We start from the raw sequence: 21,573 nt of genomic DNA, 5'->3' as shown, positions 1-21,573 counted from the left end.
ACAAAGATAGAAAGAGTGGATGAGGTCTTGGCAGGAGGAATTTAAGGAGCTAGAAATGAAAATGTTAAGCAACACCCCAAAGGTAATAATTTCTGGATTACTGTTGGTGCCACATGATGGTCAGTGTAGAAATGGACAGATAGAGCAGATGAATGAGTGGCTGGAGAGATGGTAATGACATGCAGAGCTTTACATTCCGGGTATAGGGGGACTGGCTATGGTGAAGTGAGGCCTAGATATACAGCACAGGTTGCATATGAACAGATCTGGGACCAACGTAATCACGAGGTGGAATGGGAGTGTCTAAACAAACTTGGTATGGGGATGGGAACAAAGACTTCACAATAAAAAGGAGAAAACATGATGCTCAAAAGATTGGGAGAGACAGTTGGGAAAATCATGAACTAATAAGACACGCGGCATGGTCAGATTAAGAGAAAATATAAGGAGGTCAAATTCATGTATGTAAACAAAGCATGGCAAATAAGGTTGGTGAGCTGGAAACCTGACAGTGTGATGACGATGGAGAAATGATTCAAAAATGGAAGAAATGGTTCCCTGGATACAGGAGTTCAGAAAAGATAAGGATAGAAATAAAAGAGAAAGAGTGGCAGTATTCGTCAAGGAGAGTATTATAATGGTAGAGGAATAGAGTGTCCTGGAAGAGTCAAGGACAGAATCTATATGGTTTGAGTTACAAACAATAGAAGTGTCAATAAAGTACTGGGTATATTCTAAAGGCTGGCAGCTAGTGGAAAAGGATAGAGGAGCAGATTCACCTCAAAAGATCAACTGTCCTCAAGTGTCAGTATGAAATAGCACCTAGATGGAAAACTCTTGAAACATAGTCACCTCCACGCCAAAACTTTACTCACCACCATAGACGTACATGGTGTACAGTTTGCAGATGACTGCAGTATCTTTGCCCACTCTGCACCAGATTTGCAAACCAATTTCAATCTCTTCAATCCTGCATACAAGAAACTTGGCTTTAAATACCACAAAACAAAACTCAGATCAACTCACACCAGGTCTGCCAAAGATTCTGCCTCCAATGTCTGTTGAAGGAGAGACTCTGGAATACGTTCAGAATTTTCCAAACCTTGGCAGCCACTCCTCTCAAAAGCCCACCATTAACGAGGAGATCCAACACCACATCAACTGCATCAGCTCAGCCTTCTACAAACTAGGGCTGAGAGTGTTTGATAACAAAGACTTCAGCATGTCAACAAAAGTCCTGTTGTAAAATCAGTTGCCATCACTACACTCATGTATTGCAGTGAGACTTGGAGTGAGCATCAGAGTCGAGAGAAATTCCACCAGCAATGGCTTCATCCCATCCTCCAGATTTAATGGGAGTACCCTCGAACAAATGGCTCTTGAAACCACCTCCAACATTCAGCCAAAACTCCTTCAAAATTAACATCGACAGATTGGATACAATGCCTTGATGGCTGAAAAGCATTTCCCCTGCCAGGTCCTGTTTCTTCAACTGTGAAATGGCCAATGTTCTAGGGTTGGATAAAGAAAACACTACAAAGACACATTGAAGTTCTCCTTGAAGCACAGCAACATTGACATTAGTGACTAGGAGGAGTTTGCTACCAATCATTTAACATGGCGACAACTTGTCCTTCAAGCTTGAGTCACAATGTCTTAATGATGAGGCACAGTGATGGCAGAGAAGGAAAGTGAAGGAAGCAAATTCTGCACTTCGGATCTCAGTTCTTATGGGACATCCTGTCCCATGTGTCCAAAGATCATGGGCAGCATAGTGGCACAGTGGTTAGCACTGATGCCTCACAGCACCAAGGGCCGGGTTCGATTCCAGCCTTGGGTGACTGTGTGGAGTTTGCACCTTTTCCACGTGTCTGCGTGGGTTTCTTCCGAGTGCCCCTATTTCCTCCCAAAGCCCAAAGTGGGGTTAGGTAAATTGCCCCTCCATGTCCCAAGATGTTAGCGGGTCAATGTGTGGGGTTATGGGAATCAGGCAGCGGGTGGGCCTGGTTAAGATGCTCTCTTGGAGAGTCAGTGCAGACTCATTGGACTGAATGGTCTTCTTCTACACTGTAGCAATTCAATGATTCCATGATCATGTGTTGAGAATTAGCCTGTTCAATCATATGAAGGGCATCATCTTCAGTCACGGCAGAAATCCGCGACCATAAGTAGATGTCATCCACGAAACGAGGGAGAGCTGATGACAACTTGCCATATTTATGCTGCCTATGACTCCTGGAACCTGTGGAAATCCAGCAAAGGCAAGAACTCTCTGCACCTCACTGGCCACAGGGTCAAAGTGCATACTTGGGGCAGCCTTGGAATATATGACAACTGTGAAATGGGAAACAAATTGGTGGATAGTGGAATATGAGGTCCTGCAGATTTCCCCATCTGATCCCTGAAAGGAACAGGAGGCAAATCAATTCAGGGCTGTGGTGATGCCCATTGGGATATCATACCCACAGCTCCCTTTAAAGGAGGCTGCAAATGTTAAGAGAGCTGCAGTGAGATCCTGAGCATTCTGAGGCACTATTGTTTCATTGTGCTGGGAAAGCTGATCCTCTGACTATACATTCCTGTTTGGGGGGGGGGATATTGTCTCCTTGGGGCTGCAGCTCTGTGTCCTTCTCTTTTGCCCCATGGAGTGACATCTAACTGTGGAGAAGGCAGCTGCAGTGGCTGCTCCTGTTCAGTGTTGGTGTTACTAGTTCTTCTGTTCCTCTTCAGAGATCGATATAATGGCAGCATAAGCTGTCCCCATTCCGAGGCAGAGGACAGGTCGGTTTAGAACAAGGAAGAACCACAGTTAGTCAAATGAATTTAAAAAGTTGTTCCTGTCCTGTAAATCATGGAAATCATGCTCTCTCACACAAGTGTTTGGAGTACAAGCCATAGGCATGGCTGCAGCTGCTCTCCTCCACAATTAAGATGCATTCTGGCATGTCAGTTTCAATGTTCAATGACTTCCCGCTGTGCATTCAGCTTGGAGGTTCTGGCGAGATCCATGCAGCTCACGAAGTCCTTATGCTATTTGTTAAAGCCAGAATAGAAGGTTAAATTGCCATTTAATTGCTATTTAATATAATTAAATATTTGAGCCTATACTTTTAAGGGGGTTTTTCACTCACTTGTGAGCACGACCTTGTTATTATGAAAGATTTCAGAAACAAGTAGGCTTCCCTACGTGCTGTTATTTTTTTCGAGGCTTCAACTCCCGGCTGTCCCCTCCCCCCACAAACAGAGCCAATCCCCCTTAGCTGATAAAATTCTGCCCTTGCAATGACAGAAGCAGGAAACTAAGATGAGTCGTTAAAAAACATCGGTTCAGCCTCAAACTGGAGCAGTGTGTCCAGTTCTGGGCACTGCACTTCAAGAAAAATGTGAAGACTTTCAAGAGGATCATAGAATCTCTCCAGTGCAGAAGGAGGCCATTTGGCCCATTGAGCCTGCACCAACAACAATTTCTCTCAGTCCTGTCTCCGTAACCCCACGTATTTACCCTGCTAATCCCCCAGACGAAGGGGTAATTTAACATGGCCAATTCATCTAACCTGCACATTTTTTGACTGTGGGAAGAAACGAGAGCACCTGGAGGCCCACACAGGCACGGGGAGAATGTAAAGACTCCACAAAGACAGTGACCCAAGCCGGGAATCGAACCCGGGTCCCTGGTGCTGTGAGGCAGCAGTGTTAACCACTGTGCCACCGTGCCACCCCTTGTACCACCATGCCACCCCTATGGCGGATGCAGAAATGATTTGTAAGATGAGGGACTTTGGTTATTTTGATAGTTTCGGGAAGTGGGGTTGTTCTCCTTAGGGAGGATCGAGGGGGAATTCGATAGAAGGGTTCATCATGAGGTGTCTAAACAGAATGGATGGAGAAAAATTGTTCCCATTGGCAGCGGGGGACAAATTTCAAGTGATTGACAAAAGAGCCAAAAGTGACATGGGGTGGCATTTTCTTACACATCAAGTGGTTTGTGTTTGGAATGCCCCACCTGAGAGGTGAAGGAGGCATATTTAAATGTGGTTTTCTAAAGCCAGTTGGAGAAGCACCTGAAGTGCTATGAGGGAAGGGTAGGGGTGTGAGACGAACTCAATTGCTGTTGCACAGAAGCAGCCTGGACAACATGGGCTGAGTCGGCTCCTTTTGTCCTGTAACCATTCTATGCTTCAATCCAAATGAATCCATATCGGTCTATTATGGCATAGACAGTGTAGATAGTCAGTTGCTCTTTCCTAGGGTAGTAAAGTACTAGGGGACATAGGTTTAAGATGCATGGGGAAAAGTTTAGAGGAGATGTGTGAGGCAAGTTTTTTTATACAGAGGGTGGTGACTGCCTGGAATGTGCTGCCCGGGGAGGTGGTGGGAGCAGGTACAATAGCGGCATTTAAGGGCCATCTAGACGAATATATAAATAGGATGGGATTGGAAGGTTACGGATTCCGTGAGAGCATACGGCTTTAGTTTAGGCAGTCATCATGGTTGGCGCAGACTTGGAGGGCCAAAGGGCGTGTTCCTGTGCTGTACTGTTCTTTGTTCTATACTGCTGTACCAGTAATCTGGCCCACAATTCTACATTCAAACAACATGATTTTATTTGTTCCTCTCTTGCTTCCTTGTTTGTCCATCACGATGAAAGTGGCTATGTTCATCATCCAAGTTGTTTCGTCAGGTTGCGGTGGATATATAGATACAGCTAAGGCTGATCTACATTGGGAAGATTCTGCTGCAAATAGGACAGGATACCACAGGTAATTGAGTTGCTGCCTCAGGGTTTCCTCTCCTTGTGTTTTCCCTCTGCTTCTGATACCCGCTTGCTTTCAAAGGTGGCCGCGCCATTTTTTATTTGGTGGGGTCAGGTGCAGAGATTCTGGGCAAGTTTCTCCTTGGACTCATGATTGATATCAAAACTCCTAAAGCCTGCAATTGCTCTTTGTAGTTGTGGTGAACCATCGTTGGTTCCCACTAGATAGTACTGAGCCAGGGTCTGGCCAGTACTACGAGTATGTATATATGTTGCTGTTGGGGTTAGGGATGGGTTGTTCTACTTGTTGCTGTTGGGGTTAGGGTTGGGCTGTTACACCTGTATTATAGTTATTATGGTACATCCCAGTCGGGCTCCGCCTCCTGGGAGAGTTATAAAGGTCACTGCTCTGTCTGGGACCCCTCAGTCTGGGATCGTGTACTATACATGGTAGCTTCGTTGTAACAGTAAATAAAAGCCTTTATTTCCTTGAGCATCTCAAGCCTTGTGTGTGATAACGCGCATCAATTTTATTCACTGTTACAACGAAGCTACCATGTATAGTACACGATCCCAGACTGAGGGGTCCCAGACAGAGCAGAGACCTTTATACCTCTCCCAGGAGGCGGAGCCCGACTGGGATGTACCATAATAACTATAATACAGGTGTAACAGCCCAACCCTAACCCCAACAGCAAAAAGTAGAACAACCCATCCCTAACCCCAACAGCAACATATATACATACTCGTAGTACTGGCCAGACCCTGGCTCAGTACTATCTAGTGGGAACCAACGATGGTTCACCACAGTAGTACTCCCTTTAACCATCATGAGTGCATACCCCAAACTCAACTCTTTCATAGGGGATTCACTTTGGTAATCAAGTGCCAGGCATTCTGGCCACATGACCAGTCCAACTCAGTTGTGACTGTCGTAGAATGGTGCGGATGCTTGGCCTGTAAAGACTGATTCCAAACTAAAGTCCAATGGTCCTGAAGACCGATTAGAACCATATTTATTAGTCAATTGGAATTGAATCCAAACTCACATTATGAGTTCCCCGTTCTGAGTTAAAATAAAAGGTAAAGCGACCCACGAGAAAGTGTCTGTTCAAGTACACGTGGATAAAATACACTAATCGTCGATTCAGAATCCAGATACTCAGCGCATGGCACAGCCACACTTTGGAAGCTTGCCCCGTAATACTCATCAGCTGAACCTGCAGCCGGCAAAATAAAGAGCTGTTTAAAAAAAAAGCCACTGTTGTGTTCACTGTTTCCAGTAGAGAAATCTCTGAACAGAGGAAAACTTAATTTTTTGTTGTGAATAACTGTCGCTTACAGTCACACCTTCTTAAGTTAGATAACGCGACAGTTTCTAAAACATAAAAATATTCAGAACATTGCTATAGAAGCAGGTCACAGGAGCTGGTGTTGATTTTTTTCATTCAATTAATATTTTTATCAAGCCTTTTCTCTTCCTAAGCTTCTTGCGGTTCCATCTATTTAACAGGCACCACACCAATCCTTGCAAGGAAAGAACATTGCTGCAATTATTCAGCTTCTTTCATTGTTTCTTTGATTCAGCATAACATAAATTACTTCCACGGTCTGAAAGAAACAGGATCCACTGAAGTTACTACCCATCAAATGACATACTTGGCAATGACTTGAATCCTAGCCATGCGCTACAGTAACCGCCAAATTTACAACACAGCAAATAGCGCTGGCAAAGCTTAATTAATTTCTGCCTCCTTCCAGGAGAAACAAAACTAACCCCTGTACTTATTTCCTGAAGAGTCAAGTATGTACCAATGCTCAGTCATCGGGAATGTTTAACAAATGGCCTTGGGATAACGCAAATGTTCAGCTAACAATCTAACTGCAACAATACACCGCTTAATCCTATTACAATTATTATAGTTTGGGAATGTAGCTTTAAATTTATGGCTAATGAAGAGGGTCATGTGACCTGATCTGCTATCCACCTGATGGTAACTTTGGGTGGTTTGATTGTTAGAGACAAGAGGAAGTCTTACACTGTTTAACCGAGAAGAAGCTGCCAGATATTTACACTTGAAGACAATAGCAGAATAGTCTACCATGGGTCGACTCTGAGGGTGGGATTTTCTGGCTGCGCTCGCTCCAAGGTGGGAAAATCACGCCCGAGGTCAACAGACCTTTGCATGGTCTTGTCCCGCCTGCTACGATTCTTGTGGCGGGCGGGATGGGAAAATTCCACCCTGGGTCTTTGAGAATCCCAGAAAAGTTTAGTTGATATTGGGTTGCACACGGTTATTCTGTAAATCATCCATTTACTTTAAGGATGAAAAAAAAAGCTGGGATCAAGGGTAGCTAATTAACAGATCCAAGGTTAATGTGTTTCATGTTGCCCTGGGGAAGGCATTTCTGAGCTCAGATTTCAGGCTTCCCTCCAAATGATTGAATATCAGACAGCGATAGGCCAGCACAGACATGATGGGCTGAAGGACCTCTTGCTGCTCTGCAAAACTCAATGAGTCTATGACAGACAGCAGAGTTTGTGTGTGGTCAGCAGAGAGAGAAGGCTGCTTGACTGTGCGAACTATCACAGCTGTTTGCTGGAGGGAGATAACCTCTGGTCAAAGTGATGTATCCAACAGCCATCTATGGATTCTGGGAGATTCATCCTAGTATGGCCAAGGGAAGAAGAATCATCAGAACAGGCTTTACGTTGGTGGTGTATTTAAGAAACTCTCCAAAAACTGAGGAAAGCACCTGGAGACAGTCACATGGAGTTACAACTCAATAAAGCCGAGATATAAGAACCCATTGGAAGCTGGTATGAACAGTCGACTGTTTGCTAAAATGACTAATTCTGTGAAGAGTGTGAAGGGTGGTAAGCATAAAAACAGGGAATGTAACTTTCCGTAGTTAAAGTATAGTAGTTCAAGTAAAGTAGTTAAAGTATAAATGATCTACAGAAAGAAATGTACTGTTTAGTTGATGGTATTTTGTAGTCATTTGTTGCAGTAAAATTATTGAAATATGGCATCTTGTGTCATTCTTTCAGATAATAACTGGAATTTTTGATCTCTTTTCAAGAAAGTTATCAATTTCTTTGGAGATTTTAACACTCTGCTGCTCCTGGGTGTGAAACTGAACATTCACCGGGGACCAAAATAGTACATGATACCGGCATGCATACAACTGCCATGAATTGTGCTGGATAAAACATTGGTGATATGCTCTGATAATGTCCAGAAGTGGACAGCAGAAGGCTGTCCACTTCTGGACATTAGGTACATTATATCCCTCCTGCGTCCAACAACTTTGGAGCCCATTCTCTCCCACGTTGCACCATTCTTCAGTGCTTCCCAGGTCACACTGTCATCCTGCCAGCATCTATCCCAAACGAAGCGCCAAAGTCTTGCCCGTGTTAACGCTGGAGGGATCTTACTGTATCACCAACGGCACACCCCCACCAAGGCTTTCCCGGCAGCAAGGGGTGCGTTCAATGGGAAACCCCATTGACAATGCTACAGAGATGGAAAAATATCCCGCACAAGGTGTCTCCCCTTTAAGAGGTGCGGGCTAAATTTTCCCGTGCAAGCTAGCTTCAACTTGTTCTAACAAAGATCAATCAAAGGCCCCTGCTGTTGTATGCAGTAAGTTAACATTGTGGTTGGCACTGGCTCCACACTCAAATCATTATAATGAGCACTCAACTGAAGTTAGTGTGCCGACTACATTTCAAACAACTGATATGGGTGATCACACATTACAATCCCCACACACTTTTGAGGGGCTGAATAATTTAGCCCCCATTGGTGTCGCAATTCTTATAAACAATGCAAAAGACCAAAGTCTGTCATTGAAAAGTACAGAATGACAAGATATGTAAGCAAGAAGTAATTCATTGATGCTAAACCAGGGTTTCGAATCTTGATGATTCTAGGAGGAACACAAGATTGGGAAAGGAAGAAAAAATGTCAAGGAAACCTCCCCAGATTAAAGAACAATATTTAATTTTAGGTTGTGCTTGCTATAAACAGACACAACAGTTCAGCGCCTGGTATGAAGGATGCATCAAGGCTTCTAAAATGCAGATTTAACATTGTACTATTTGAGGTTGGAGTTGAAGTTCGAGGTGATAGCAAGGCCAGGAATGCTAATACATGAACAATAAAAAGTGGAATCATCACAGGTTCAGAGGGATTTAGAGTCATAAGAGTCATAGAGGTTTATAGCATGGAAACAGGCCCTTCGGCCTAACTTGTCCATGCCACTCTTTTTGTTTTAAACCCTTAAGCTCGTCCCAATTGCCCGCATTTGGCCCATCTCCCTCTATACCCTTCGTACCCATGTAACTATCTAAATGCTTTTTAAAAGATAAAATTGTACCCGCCTCTACTACTACCTCTGGCAGCTTGTTCCAGACACTCACCACCCTCTGTGTGAAAAAATTGCTCCTCTGGACCCTTTTGTATCTCTCCCCTCTCTCATAAGTCTAACCAAGAATTACACAAAAACTTTTCTTTGAAAGATTGATAGGAACAGGTGTTGAAATTTTCTCAGCACTTTTCCAACTCCATTTCTGCAACTTGAAGTGAAAAATCACTCCATCAGCTCACATACAATGAGCTTCTGTTGCTCCACCTAAGTTATAGTAGCAGAACAGTTGTAGTTTCAAGCAAATTCAGTCAAGATTATTACTGCCTTATTGAATGGCATTATGGAAATCAAGATCTTCTGACTGAGCTGTTGCATTGCAGGAGGGCTGACGGCTTCGTGTGCATGAGGCATGTGATCAGAGATAAGCTGATGATATAGAATGGAATCATCGTCAAAAATATAGACACGGCTGGAGGGTAAATGAAAGCAGCTTTTTATGTGAAGAAGGAATAGAGTAGAAGAAGAGGGAGACCCCTGGAGTGCTCCTAAATTGATGGGAAAAGAATCAGATCTAAGGCAGGATGATTTCAAAGCAAACTTTATTGCCATGAAGATAGCTTTGATGGGTACAAAGTCAGCTTGTTCTAAATTGCAATGTCAGACCCTGTTAAAGCTTTTAGGAATGTCCAAAACAATGACAGATAATTCAATCAAGTGTCCAAGGGAAGTGTTCCGAAGTTGCTTAACATAGGAAGCAAGGTCACTGCTGGAATGGGGCTGCTGAAAATCATGCTATAATTATAGACTTGGCCACAACATTCAAGGCATTGAATAATTGAAGAGCAGCATTGCTGTTTCTTAGACTTACCCCCGCATGTTCAGATTTATACATTTTTTGTCTGGTAAATTGCAGGAAGTGGGACTTGGATCAGTGGCATTGCTGGGTGCATTGGAGAATAGTCAGGTCGGGTCAGGAGGAGATAGTTGGGTCAGATCAGGGGGCGAAGGGATAGTTGGGTTGGGGGGATAGTCAGGGCAGCTCAGGGGGTGGGGGCAGAGGGATAGTCGGGTTGGGGGAATAGTCATGGCAGCTCAGGGGGTGGGGGCAGAGGGATAGTCAGGGCGGCTCAGGGGGTGAGGGGAGGGGTAGTTGGGATGGGGAGATAGTCAGGTCAGCTCAGGAATAGGGGGAGGGATAGTTGGGTTGGGGGAATAGTCAGGGTGGCTCAAGGGGTGGGGGCAGAGGGATAGTCAGGTAGGGGGGATAATTGGGGCAGCTCAGGGGATGGGGGAAAAAGGGATCGTTGTCGGGGGATAGTCCGGGTGGCTCAGATTGTGGGGGAAGAAGGATTGTTGGGTTGGGGGGATAGTCGGGGCAGCTCAGGAGTGGGGGACGAGGGATAGTTGGGTTGGGGGGATAGTCAGGGCGGCTCAGTGGGTGAGGGGAGGGGTAGTTGGGTCTGGTTGGGATAGGTCAGGTTGGAGGGGAATATTTGGATCACAGGTTATGGCTGGGTCAGGGCTATGGTCAGGTCAGGGGATAGACTCGGGTCAGGTCAGGGGGTAGACTCGGGTCAGGTCAGGGGGTAGACTTGGGTCAGGTCAGGGGGTAGACTCCAGTCAGGTCAGAGGGTAGACTCGGGTCAGGTCAGGGGGTAGGCTCGGGTCAGGTCAGGGGGTAGGCTCGGGTCAGGTCAGGGGATAGACTCGGGTCAGGTCAGGGGGTAGACTTGGGTCAGGTCAGGGGGTAGACTCCAGTCAGGTCAGAGGGTAGACTCCAGTCAGGTCAGGGGATAGACTCGGGTCAGGTCAGGGGATAGACTCGGGTCAGGTCAGGGGGTAGACTCGGGTCAGGTCAGGGGATAGACTCGGGTCAGGTCAGGGGATAGACTCGGGTCAGGTCAGGGGGCAGACTCGGGTCAGGTCAGGGGGTAGACTCGGGTCAGGTCAGAGGGTAGACTCCAGTCAGGTCAGAGGGTAGACTCGGGTCAGGTCAGGGGGTAGACTCGGGTCAGGTCAGAGGGTAGACTCGGGTCAGGTCAGGGGGTAGACTCGGGTCAGGTCAGGGGGCAGACTCGGGTCAGGTCAGGGGGTAGACTCGGGTCAGGTCAGAGGGTAGACTCCAGTCAGGTCAGAGGGTAGACTCGGGTCAGGTCAGGGGGTAGACTCGGGTCAGGTCAGGGGATAGACTCGGGTCAGGTCAGGGGGCAGACTCGGGTCAGGTCAGGGGGCAGACTCGGGTCAGGTCAGGGGGCAGACTCGGGTCAGGTCAGGGGGTAGACTCGGGTCAGGTCAGGGGGCAGACTCGGGTCAGGTCAGGGGGCAGACTCGGGTCAGGTCAGGGGGTAGACTCGGGTCAGGTCAGAGGGTAGACTCGGGTCAGGTCAGGGGGTAGACTCGGGTCAGGTCAGAGGGTAGACTCGGGTCAGGTCAGGGGGTAGACTCGGGTCAGGTCAGGGGGCAGACTCGGGTCAGGTCAGGGGGTAGACTCGGGTCAGGTCAGAGGGTAGACTCCAGTCAGGTCAGAGGGTAGACTCGGGTCAGGTCAGGGGGTAGACTCGGGTCAGGTCAGGGGGTAGACTCGGGTCAGGTCAGGGGGTAGATTCCAGTCAGGTCAGAGGGTAGACTCGGGTCAGGTCAGGGGATAGACTCGGGTCAGGTCAGGGGGCAGACTCGGGTCAGGTCAGGGGGCAGACTCGGGTCAGGTCAGGGGGTAGACTCGGGTCAGGTCAGGGGGCAGACTTGGGTCAGGTCAGGGGGTAGACTCGGGTCAGGTCAGGGGGTAGAGTCAGATTGGTTTAGGGGGTATAGTCGGATCGGAGGGATAGTTGCTGGGGGGGTGTTGGTCGGGTTGGTTGGGAGGGTATGGGATAGTTGAGTCAGTTTGGGGAAATCGTTAAATCATGTCAGATCTAGAATAGTGAAATAAAGAAAAGGTTAGAAAAACTCAGCAGGTCTGGCAGCATCTACAGAGAGAGAAACAGAGTCGCGAATCCATATGACTCTGCTTCAGAGCTAAAGAGAGGAAGAAATGTGATGGATTTCATATTGTTTAAGAGGGAGTGGAGCAAAACAGAAAGTCAGCGAAAGGTGGGGGCTAGGATTTGACAAAGATGTCATGGGCACAACACAAAGGGAGTGCTAAAGACTCACGATAGTGGCTTAAAGGTAAGATATCAGAAAGTATTAATAGCAGATCAAGGGTCAGCACTCTGTGAGAGCAAAGCAAGTGACATGGCTTTGCTGGGGCGTGCAGGAGTAGGTGGGATGGCAGGATTTAGAATAAAAATTGGTTTAAAAAAAAGTGTCAAAATGGCGGAGAGAATTCATGGTCTGAAGCTGTTGAGCTCAATGCTAAGTGCTAATTGAAAGATGAGGTGCTGCTCCTCCAGTTTGTGTTGGGCTTCACTGCAGCATTGCAACAGGCCAAGGATGGACATGTGGGCATGAGAGCAAGATGGCGTATCAAAATGGCAAGCGACAGGGAGGTCAAGGCCATGCCTGCGGACTGATCAAAGGTGTTCCACAAAGCAGTCACTTAGTCTGCGTTTAGTGTCCCTAATAGAGAGGTGGCCGTGTTGGGAGCAGCAAATACAATAGACCAAATTGAAGGAGGTACAAGTGAAACATTGCTTCACCTGAAAAGAGTTTTTGGAGCCTTGGACAGTGAGGAAGGAGGAGGTGAAGGGACAGGAGTTGCACCTTCTGTGATTGCATGGGAAGGCGCCATGGGAAGGGGATGAGGAGTTCAGAATGATGGAGGAGTCTAGAGTGATGGGACCAGGGGTGGCGATGTTCAGATCAGGTAAAGGGAAGGGTAGTTGGGTCAGGTTGGGGTTGGGGATGGGGATGAGTGAGTTTGATTGGGGTAGGTGGTTTGTTGCAGTGCTCAGTTCAGTTACACTGGCCATTCACTGAGTTAGAGCAGGTATTAGCCAGAGTAACATTTCCAGGGTAAGTGTGTAGGTATGTGCCATGTATCTGGCCCTAGTCTCTAATGATGTGGAGATGCTGGCGTTGGACTGGGGTAAACACAGTAAGGAGTCTAACAACACCAGGTTAAAGTCCAACAGGTTTATTTGGTAGCAAACACCACTAGCTTTCAGAGCAGCGCTCCGAAAGCTAGTGGCGTTTGCTACCAAATAAACCTGTTGGACTTTAACCTGGTGTTATTAGACTCCTTACCTAGTCTCTAACACAGAGCTTAGTGTCAGAGACTTGTGTGAAATGTCCCAGGCAGTGGAAACAGCCGATTGGATGTTTAAACTTCCCAGACAATTTCAATGCATTTATGTGCATCAGGACCTCCACAGGGTCTTGACGTACATCTCCCAACTTAAGATCAATATATGTCGATATGGATATTAGAATACCTGGGCCGATTTGTTGCAGAGAGAGAAAGCAGGCACCTGACAACGGAACAATTGTGCAGCTTCTGATAGAGCTATTTAAATGAATGAGGAACAAATAGCCCAAGTTGTGACAAGACAACGTATCCGGAGTGGGTAAATTCAATAACAAATCAGGCAGAGTAAGAGAAATAGGGAGAAGAAAAGAAATGTCAAATTGACAAATCAAAATAAAGAGGCAGAAAGTACATGTAAAGGTAACAATATTTTTTTAAAAGTCTGATGCAATGAGATTCTCATAATTTTCTTTTCCAATGCCAGCGAGGTTTACTGGTATTTAACATTTCAAAAAGGGTAATTCGGGTAAAATAGAGAAGATTCAACTTTTTGAAGGGAATTCTGTAGCTTGCATTTACTGTAGAAATAAACAAACTTCACACCATTTAATGCATTTTGATACTGAGATGACATTTTTGTGAAAATAATACAAGAACATCCAACTCCAACACTTGGATTTTTTTGTGTTCAATCATGCATCTTCCCCTTGCCTGAAGTTGCTGTACTATTTGCTCCATAAATATTTGAGAACGCCAGAAGTCTCATTGTTAATTTGATAGCAAATTATGGCCTTCTGGTAAAGGTAAGAGATGGAGTTTAGAAGAGTGAGGGGGCATCTCATAGAAACTTGTAAAATTCTAACAGGGTTAGACAGAGTAGATTCAGAAAGAATGTTCCCAATGGTGGGGGGAGTCAAGAACTAGGGTCATAGTTTGAGGATAAGGGACAAACCTTTCAAAACTGAAGTGAGGAGAAATTTCTTCACCCAGAGAGTGGAATTCACTACCACAGAAAGTAGTTGAGGCCAAAACGTTGTGTGATTTCAAAAAGAAATTAGATATAGCTCTAGGGGCTAAAGGGGTCAAGGGATCTAGGGGAAAGGGGGGGATTAGGATATTGAATCTGATGATCAGCCATAATCATAATGAATGGCAGGGTAGGCTGGAAGGGCCGAATGGCCTACTCCTGCTTCCAGCTTCTTTGTTTCTAAGTCATTTTTGATGAAGGATACGATAAGCAAAAACAAATTTTCAAGGTGGCTGGAGGAAAGAACAGGGAAGGATATCGAGCAATGGTAAATCAGATTGTAGATATCTTGAATATGATAAGAAAGGTAGCATCGGGAGATGGAAAGATGATTGGAAAAGAGCTGGAAGGAATAAATTTAACATTAGTCATCATGATAAAACAGATTGGGGGAAAATTCTCCATGAGGGTTCTCAAAATAGAGCTGAATGTGAAAAAGATGCCAAATAGATCAGTTTTTTCTTTAGGGCTGTCTGTAGTTATGACACAAAGTGGAGGAGAAATGAATAAGGGTGGAGTTACAAGAGATTGCCTTGTCAAGGGATCTGAAGGAACGACTAGTAGAAAGTGGAACACAGTATGATGCTCTTGTTCAAAAGGTTTGTGTCACAGCTCTGAAGTGTATTCAAAGACATTACAATCAGAGATGAAGTTGGTTCAGAATGTTTAAGACTGATCATAATGCCACATAAAAAAAAGCAAGAGTCCTTATGAGAGACAGCAGAATCATTGGTGTAAAATGAGACAAGACATCAAAGCGTGATGGGTTTAGAAAGCTGTGAAACATTGGTCAGTAATGTTACGGCCATGCAGTGCAGGAATCAGAATTAGAGATAATGAAAGGTTTGGGAAATTAATTGAATTATTGGGCTGATCAAAGACAAAGACAGATTGATTCATGAACTATTTAAGCTCATTCGTTGGAAAGATGGAATTGAGATTTGAGAAGTGTCATGGATTTGGGAAACTATAAATTCAAGCAAAAGGGCACAATGTTTGTAACAAGTATACTTTTAGACATTACCAAAGGCTGTAACAAATTGCAAGTAGTTAGTATTTGTATCATAATGAACTGCCAACTCAAACATAAGAAAGAAAGACTCACAGCCAAGTATTGGTAGTGCCCACCAGTTACACCAAACAGTAAAAGCACCCACCCAATTATGAATCGCCTGGATCATTCAGTAAAAATTATGTTGTTCTTTAATAATGGCCCATATTGCCTTTGGCATACCATACGCTACAACATTTCTGCAGCTACTAGTTTGTTCAATGAATATTGGTGTCACATTTGGCCCTGAGCTGAGCTTCCAACCTCGTACTCGCTCTAGAGGCAACATTAAGACCCTCTATTTCTACCTCCATAATATCGCCCAACTTTTCCCCTGCCTCAGCTCTTCTGCCACTGAAACCCTCGTTCATGCTGTTGTTACCTCTAGACCTGAATATTCTAACACAGTTCCAGCTGGTCTACCACATTTTACCATCCATAAAATTGAGGTGGGTCAAAACTCTGCTGCTTGTGTCTTAAGTCAGTCAGCTGTCACCTCTGTGCTCGCTGGCCTATATTGTCTTCCAGTGAAGAAACATCATGGCTGAAATTTTCCAGCTGTTCATACTCTGCCGCCACTACAAACCAGGATGGAGAATTTGGCACTCAGCCAAAATTCCATTCATTGCAGCGGGACCAGAGAATCCCACTGGCGTGAATGGCTGGAGAATCCTGCCCCATGATATTAAAATGCTCATCCTTGCTTTCAAATCCTTCCATGCCCTCCCTTATCTCTGCAATTTCCTCCAGTCCCACAGCTCTCTGATATCTGTGCTCCTCTAAGTCTGGTCTTTTGAGTATGCCCAAGATTAATTGCTGCACCATTGGTGGTCACACCTTCAGTTACCTCAGCCATTAGCTCTGGAATGCCCCGCCTACAACACTCCACTTCTCTGTTCCATTTTCCACCTTTATGACATTCCATCAAACTTGCCTATTTGCCCATGTTTTTGATCCTCTGATCTTATCTCGGGGTCACATTTTGATTTCTAATGCTCTTCTGAAGATGCATTGGGATGTTTTATTGCACTAAAGACACAATATAAATATACATCGTTGCCATAATATAAATTTGCCATTTTCTGATAACAGAACATTGACCTTTGTGTTAGCTTTTTTTCAGTTTAACAAAAAAACATTGACTGAATGCCCAGGAGAGAGAACAGCAGAGGAGCACATCATTTTTATTGCAAAAGGTGTCATGTACAAGTAATGCAATGATGTGTTTGGCGTGATTTGTGTCATGGTGTTTCACCGACAAAAGGTTTAATACCTTTTTGTTCAGGAAGGAAGACCCATGTTGAAAGAAATCCATTGTCAGCTATGATAAAACAGCTTTCCAATCTGGTTCAACCATCCTGACAATTAAATGCCAGCCCAGCACAATGGGTGTTGCTAACCGCAATACAACCAGCAAATTCTTCAACCAAATAACTTCTTCAAGGGGAGAATATAAATTTGTTTTTTATTTCTTACCATTTTCTGTATTCTCGAGCTCTGTGTCGGTAAGAGTGAGTGCAGAGTTTGCCCGACTGGATAAGCAGGAGCTTCGTGTTGACTTAGCATTTTGTCCCCAAAGTCTCATTGCATTTTCAGGAGATATGACCCCATCTGTTTCTGTGTCAGCATCCGAGCCCACGCTTACGGAGTATCCACGGTGCGACAGCCCCAATTCTGTCCGATATCCAGTGCCAGGCTGAGGTGCAGCTTCAGTCAGTCCTAACTCCCGCAGAGAAAAGTTCGTACCTAGGAAGCAACATGCATTATTTCAGAAAATGTTGCAACTGCCGCTGTACACAGTGGTGGTTTTCAGTTACGCAAAGCTAAAATTAAGCAGCTCAACCTCCAAGGTAGATTCGTCCACCCAACCTCCCGCAACCCCCAACCCCAGCCATTCCTATCTCTTAAATACCTTGCATGAAATATACCTCTTAGTGGCAGGGGATATATAGGTAAGCAGCTGAGTTAAACTTCCACCAACATAGCCTATTCACTGCTAGCCAAAATGATGGTACCTACACAAAGTTCTTATTTCTTACAACAATGCTATCACTTTATTTGATTTGATTATTGTCACATGCATTAGCATACAGTGAAAAGTATTGTTTCCTGCATGCTATACCGACAAAGCATACCGTTCATAGAGAAGGAAAGGAGAGAGTGCAGAATGCAGTGTTACTGTCATGGCGAGGGTTAGAGAAAGATCAACTTAATGTGAGGTTTAAAGCCACAAGTGGTTTGGAATGAATCAACACCTTTGAAAGCTGAACCAGTGTCTAGTGAGAAGGGCTTTGGAAATATTAAGAATATCAATTGATTTTCTTTTCAGTGCAGGTTGGTGAAGGAACATTTGGTGATAGTTATTGGAAAATATTTGTACTGTATTGGGAACAAAATGCTGTTTAACTGAAAGGATGTTTGAAGGTGAGAGGTGCTGAAACCTCCACGATTATATCAAACCCTAAGGCTGGCTATAATATATGGTAAGAATCACAGAATCCCGACAGTGCAGAAGGAAGCCATTCAGCTCATCGAACAGGCACCGACAATCCAGGCCCTATCCGCGTAACCCCACACATTTACCCTGCTAATCCTCCTGACACTAAGGGGAAATTCAGCATGGCCAATCCACCTATCCCTCACATCTTTGGAGTGTGGGAGGAAACCGGAGCACCCGGAGAAACCTCGTGCAGATTCAGGGGGAAGGTGCAAACTCCACACAGACAGTGACCCAAGGCTGGAATTGAACCTGGGTCCCTGGTGCTGTGAGGCAATGTTGCTAACCACTGTGCCATCATGCCGCCCAGGTCACTTCTTGGACAAATGGCATATTTCAACTGTGTCAAGCGACAATTAAAAAGTCAATTTAAACAACTGGGTAAAAAACATAATAGAAATGCAGGAAAAATGTTTGGGCAGTAAAGAAATGAGGACAAAATAAAAGGTGATTCCGAAAATATAATTAATGTACAATTAAAAACAGATTTTATTGTAGGAATGAGTTGACAGTATATCAGAGCTGTTGAATAACCACATCATAGAGGGTTTATCCTTAAAACTGGATTAGGCTGGCAGTTACTGAAAGGGATTGACAGCTGGCAGCATTGAAAGGAACTTTTCAGGGTGATGCATTATGGGAAAGAATCAGAAAACCCCAAGAATCAAGGCTGGAACTTTTGCTGTTTCAATTGCATACAATTTAGAAGTGGAAAGAGAGAAGAAATGTCCAAATGGTACAGCGCCAAGATTGTGGTCGGTTTTGTAAATACAGATCCAGCTCAGGCGGATCAAATGTAGAAACATCCAGACAGATTGGAAAACCAGGCTGAGGAACCACCATTGGAATTATGAATTAAATAGTTTTTGGCTTCATCACAAGAGCAGGAGATTGTGGCAAGGTGGACAGTTCGTCAAAACCATTAGCATTCTGTGCCAGCAGTAATAAAGCAAACAAGATCTGAGGCTGTACAGTGCATGGAATCGCAATCACAAATCACAGGATATCAAAACAAACACAAACAGGGCACGGGTATGTTCCATGTGGAGTACTGCATGTACTTCTGGACAATTGTTGTAAGTAGTTCATCAAGCTAGCGGTAAAGGTACAGTAAAGGCCTTCCCATCTGATAATTCACATCGGACACTTGAGCTTCAAGACCCCATAACAGAAGTTGAGTTGGTTTACACCAAAGAGAAAGGCATTTAACAATTTATTGAGGTATATTATCCTTTCGCAGGATGTGGGCATCATGGCAGAATTTATTGCCCATCCATAATTACCCTGAGAAGGAGCTGGTGAACCACCTTCTTGAACTGCTACAGTCCATGAGGCATAGGTACACCCACAATGCTGATAGGAAGGGCATTCCAAGATTTTGACCCAGTGACTGTGGAGGGATTAATGGGGCAGAAAGCTGATACATGCCCAGGGCCTGATAATCTACATCCCAGTGTACTAAAGGAGGTGGCCATGGAAATAGTGAATGCTTTATTTGTCATCTTCCAAAATTCTGTAGATTCTGGAACAGTCCCAGCAGTTTGGGGAGTGGCAAATGTTACCCCGCTATAAAAAGGAGGGAGAAAACAAGGAATTAGCCTAATGTCAGTAGTAAGGGAACTGCTAGAGTCTATTACAAAGGATGTGATGACAGGACACTAGGAAAATATGAATTACACAAAGTCAACATGGATTTCTGAAAGAGAAATCATGTTTGACAAACCTACCTGAAGTCTTCTGAGGACATAACTAGCAGAATAGATAAGGGTGAGCCAGTGGATGTGGCGTATTTGGACTTTAACAAATCTTGTGATAAAGTCCCATATAAGGGCTTAGTGTACCAAATTAAGGTGCGTGGGACTGGGGATAATATATTGGCATGGATTGAGAATTGATTTGCAAACAGGAAACAGAGAGTAGGAACAAGTGGATCTTTTTTGAAGTAGAAGATGGTGACTACTAGGGCACCACAGAGATCAATGATTGGGCCCCAGCTATTCAAAATATATACCAACATTTTGGATGAGCAAATCAAATGTAATATTTCCAAGTTGGCTGATGACGTGGAAGGAGAGAGACTTCAAGGTGATTTAGGCAAGTTGAGTGAGTGGGCAGCTACATGGCAGATGCAGTAGAACATGGATAAGTGTGAAGTTATCCACTTCGGTAGGAAAATCAGAATGGCCAAGTATTATTTAAATGGAGATACATTGGGAAAAATTGACATACAATGGGACCAGGGGGGGTCCTTGTACCAGTGACTGAAAGCAAGCATGTAAGCGCAGCAAGCAGTTAAGAAGGCAAATTGTCTGCTGTTGTCTTCATTGTAAGAGAATTTGAATATAGAAGCAAGGATGTCTTTACACAGCTGCACTGGGCTTTTGTGAGACCACACGTGGAGTATTGTGTGTAGTTTTGGTCTCCTTATCGAAGAAAAGGTATACTTGCCATAGTGAGAATGCAGCGAAGAGTCTCAGACTGATTCCTGGGATGGCAGATTTGTTGTATGAGGAGAGATTGGATCGGCTGGGCCTGTTTTTATTGGAGTTTAGAAGAACGAGAGGGATTCCAATTGGAATGTATAAAATTCTGACAGAGCTGGACAGACTGGATGCAGGGATGATGTTTTCCTTGGCTCAGGGGTGGGTCTGGAACAAGAGGTCACGGTCTCAAGATACCGGGTAGGCCATTTAGGACTGAGATAAGGGGAACCTGTGGAATTCTCAACCACATAACACTGTGGAAACCAAATCACTGAATTTTTATATAAAAAAACTAACTAGATTTCTCGATACCAAAGAAGTCAAGGGGTATAGGGGGAGATTAATGATCAGCTATGATCACATTGAATGGTGGAGCAGGCTCAATGGGCCAAATGGCCTACTCCTGCTCCTATTTTCTATGTTCAATGTGGAACGCAATTTGTCTTGGATCAGTTTATCAACAACATGTCATTATCTAAAAAAAAGCAGAATTTATTATTTCAGCAATATTTGGAACTGATGCTCCAAGAATACTTCTTAACATGACATCCAACACAACATTGATGAAGATAACAAAGGAATATGTCACAGCGGATAACCTGATATTAAACTAACTGAGTGGAAGATCTCAAGACATATTTTCTACGAGGACCATATCAAAGAGCTATTGTCATAAAATTCTGGAGGCCAGTTCAGAAATACTGTAAGTAATTGTGACAACATAAGCAAGTTGCAATTTTCAAAATATCACCGTTTTTGAACAATTTCAAAGATGTAGCCTAAAATTATTACGCCAGACAATGCTGGAACATACTCTGTTGGTTCGAGTTACAATTGCACAGTTGGGTTTTGCTGTGGGCGGCACAGTGGTTAGCACTGCTGCCTCACAGCGTCTGGGGCCCAGGTTCAATTCCTGCCTCGGGTCATTGTCTGTGTGGAGTTTGCACATTTTCCCCGTGTCTGCGTGGGTTTCCTTCGGGTGCTCCGGTTTCCCCCCACAGTCCAAGGATGTGCGGGTTAGGTTGATTGGCCATGATAAATTGCCCCTTAGTGTCAGGGAGATTAGAAGGGTGAATATATGTGGGGATCGGACTTGGGTGGGATTGTTGTCAGTGCAGGCTCGATGGGCCAAATGACCTCCTTCTGCACTGTGGACTCTAAAAAGAAATGTGAGCTGATAACAGGGCAACAGGACATTAGAG

The 21,573-nt window shown here is 44.6% G+C and overlaps 1 protein-coding gene across 4 annotated transcripts in view; it reads right to left on the bottom strand.

The window, feature by feature from the left end:
* Window positions 1-21,573, bottom strand: part of tenm4 (teneurin transmembrane protein 4) — a 395,445-nt gene that overhangs the window by 358,807 nt on the left and 15,065 nt on the right. For all 4 annotated transcript variants that reach the window (XM_078222800.1, XM_078222801.1, XM_078222802.1 and 1 more), the window contains exon 2: window positions 16,868-17,137. In XM_078222800.1, the coding sequence (XP_078078926.1) occupies window positions 16,868-17,137 (270 nt within the window). The remainder of the gene's footprint in view (window positions 1-16,867; window positions 17,138-21,573) is intronic.

This window comes from Mustelus asterias, chromosome 10 (genome assembly GCF_964213995.1).
Source record: "Mustelus asterias chromosome 10, sMusAst1.hap1.1, whole genome shotgun sequence".
In the NCBI taxonomy this organism is placed as follows: Eukaryota; Metazoa; Chordata; class Chondrichthyes; order Carcharhiniformes; family Triakidae; genus Mustelus; species Mustelus asterias.
This window is presented reverse-complemented; position numbering and strand designations above follow the sequence as displayed.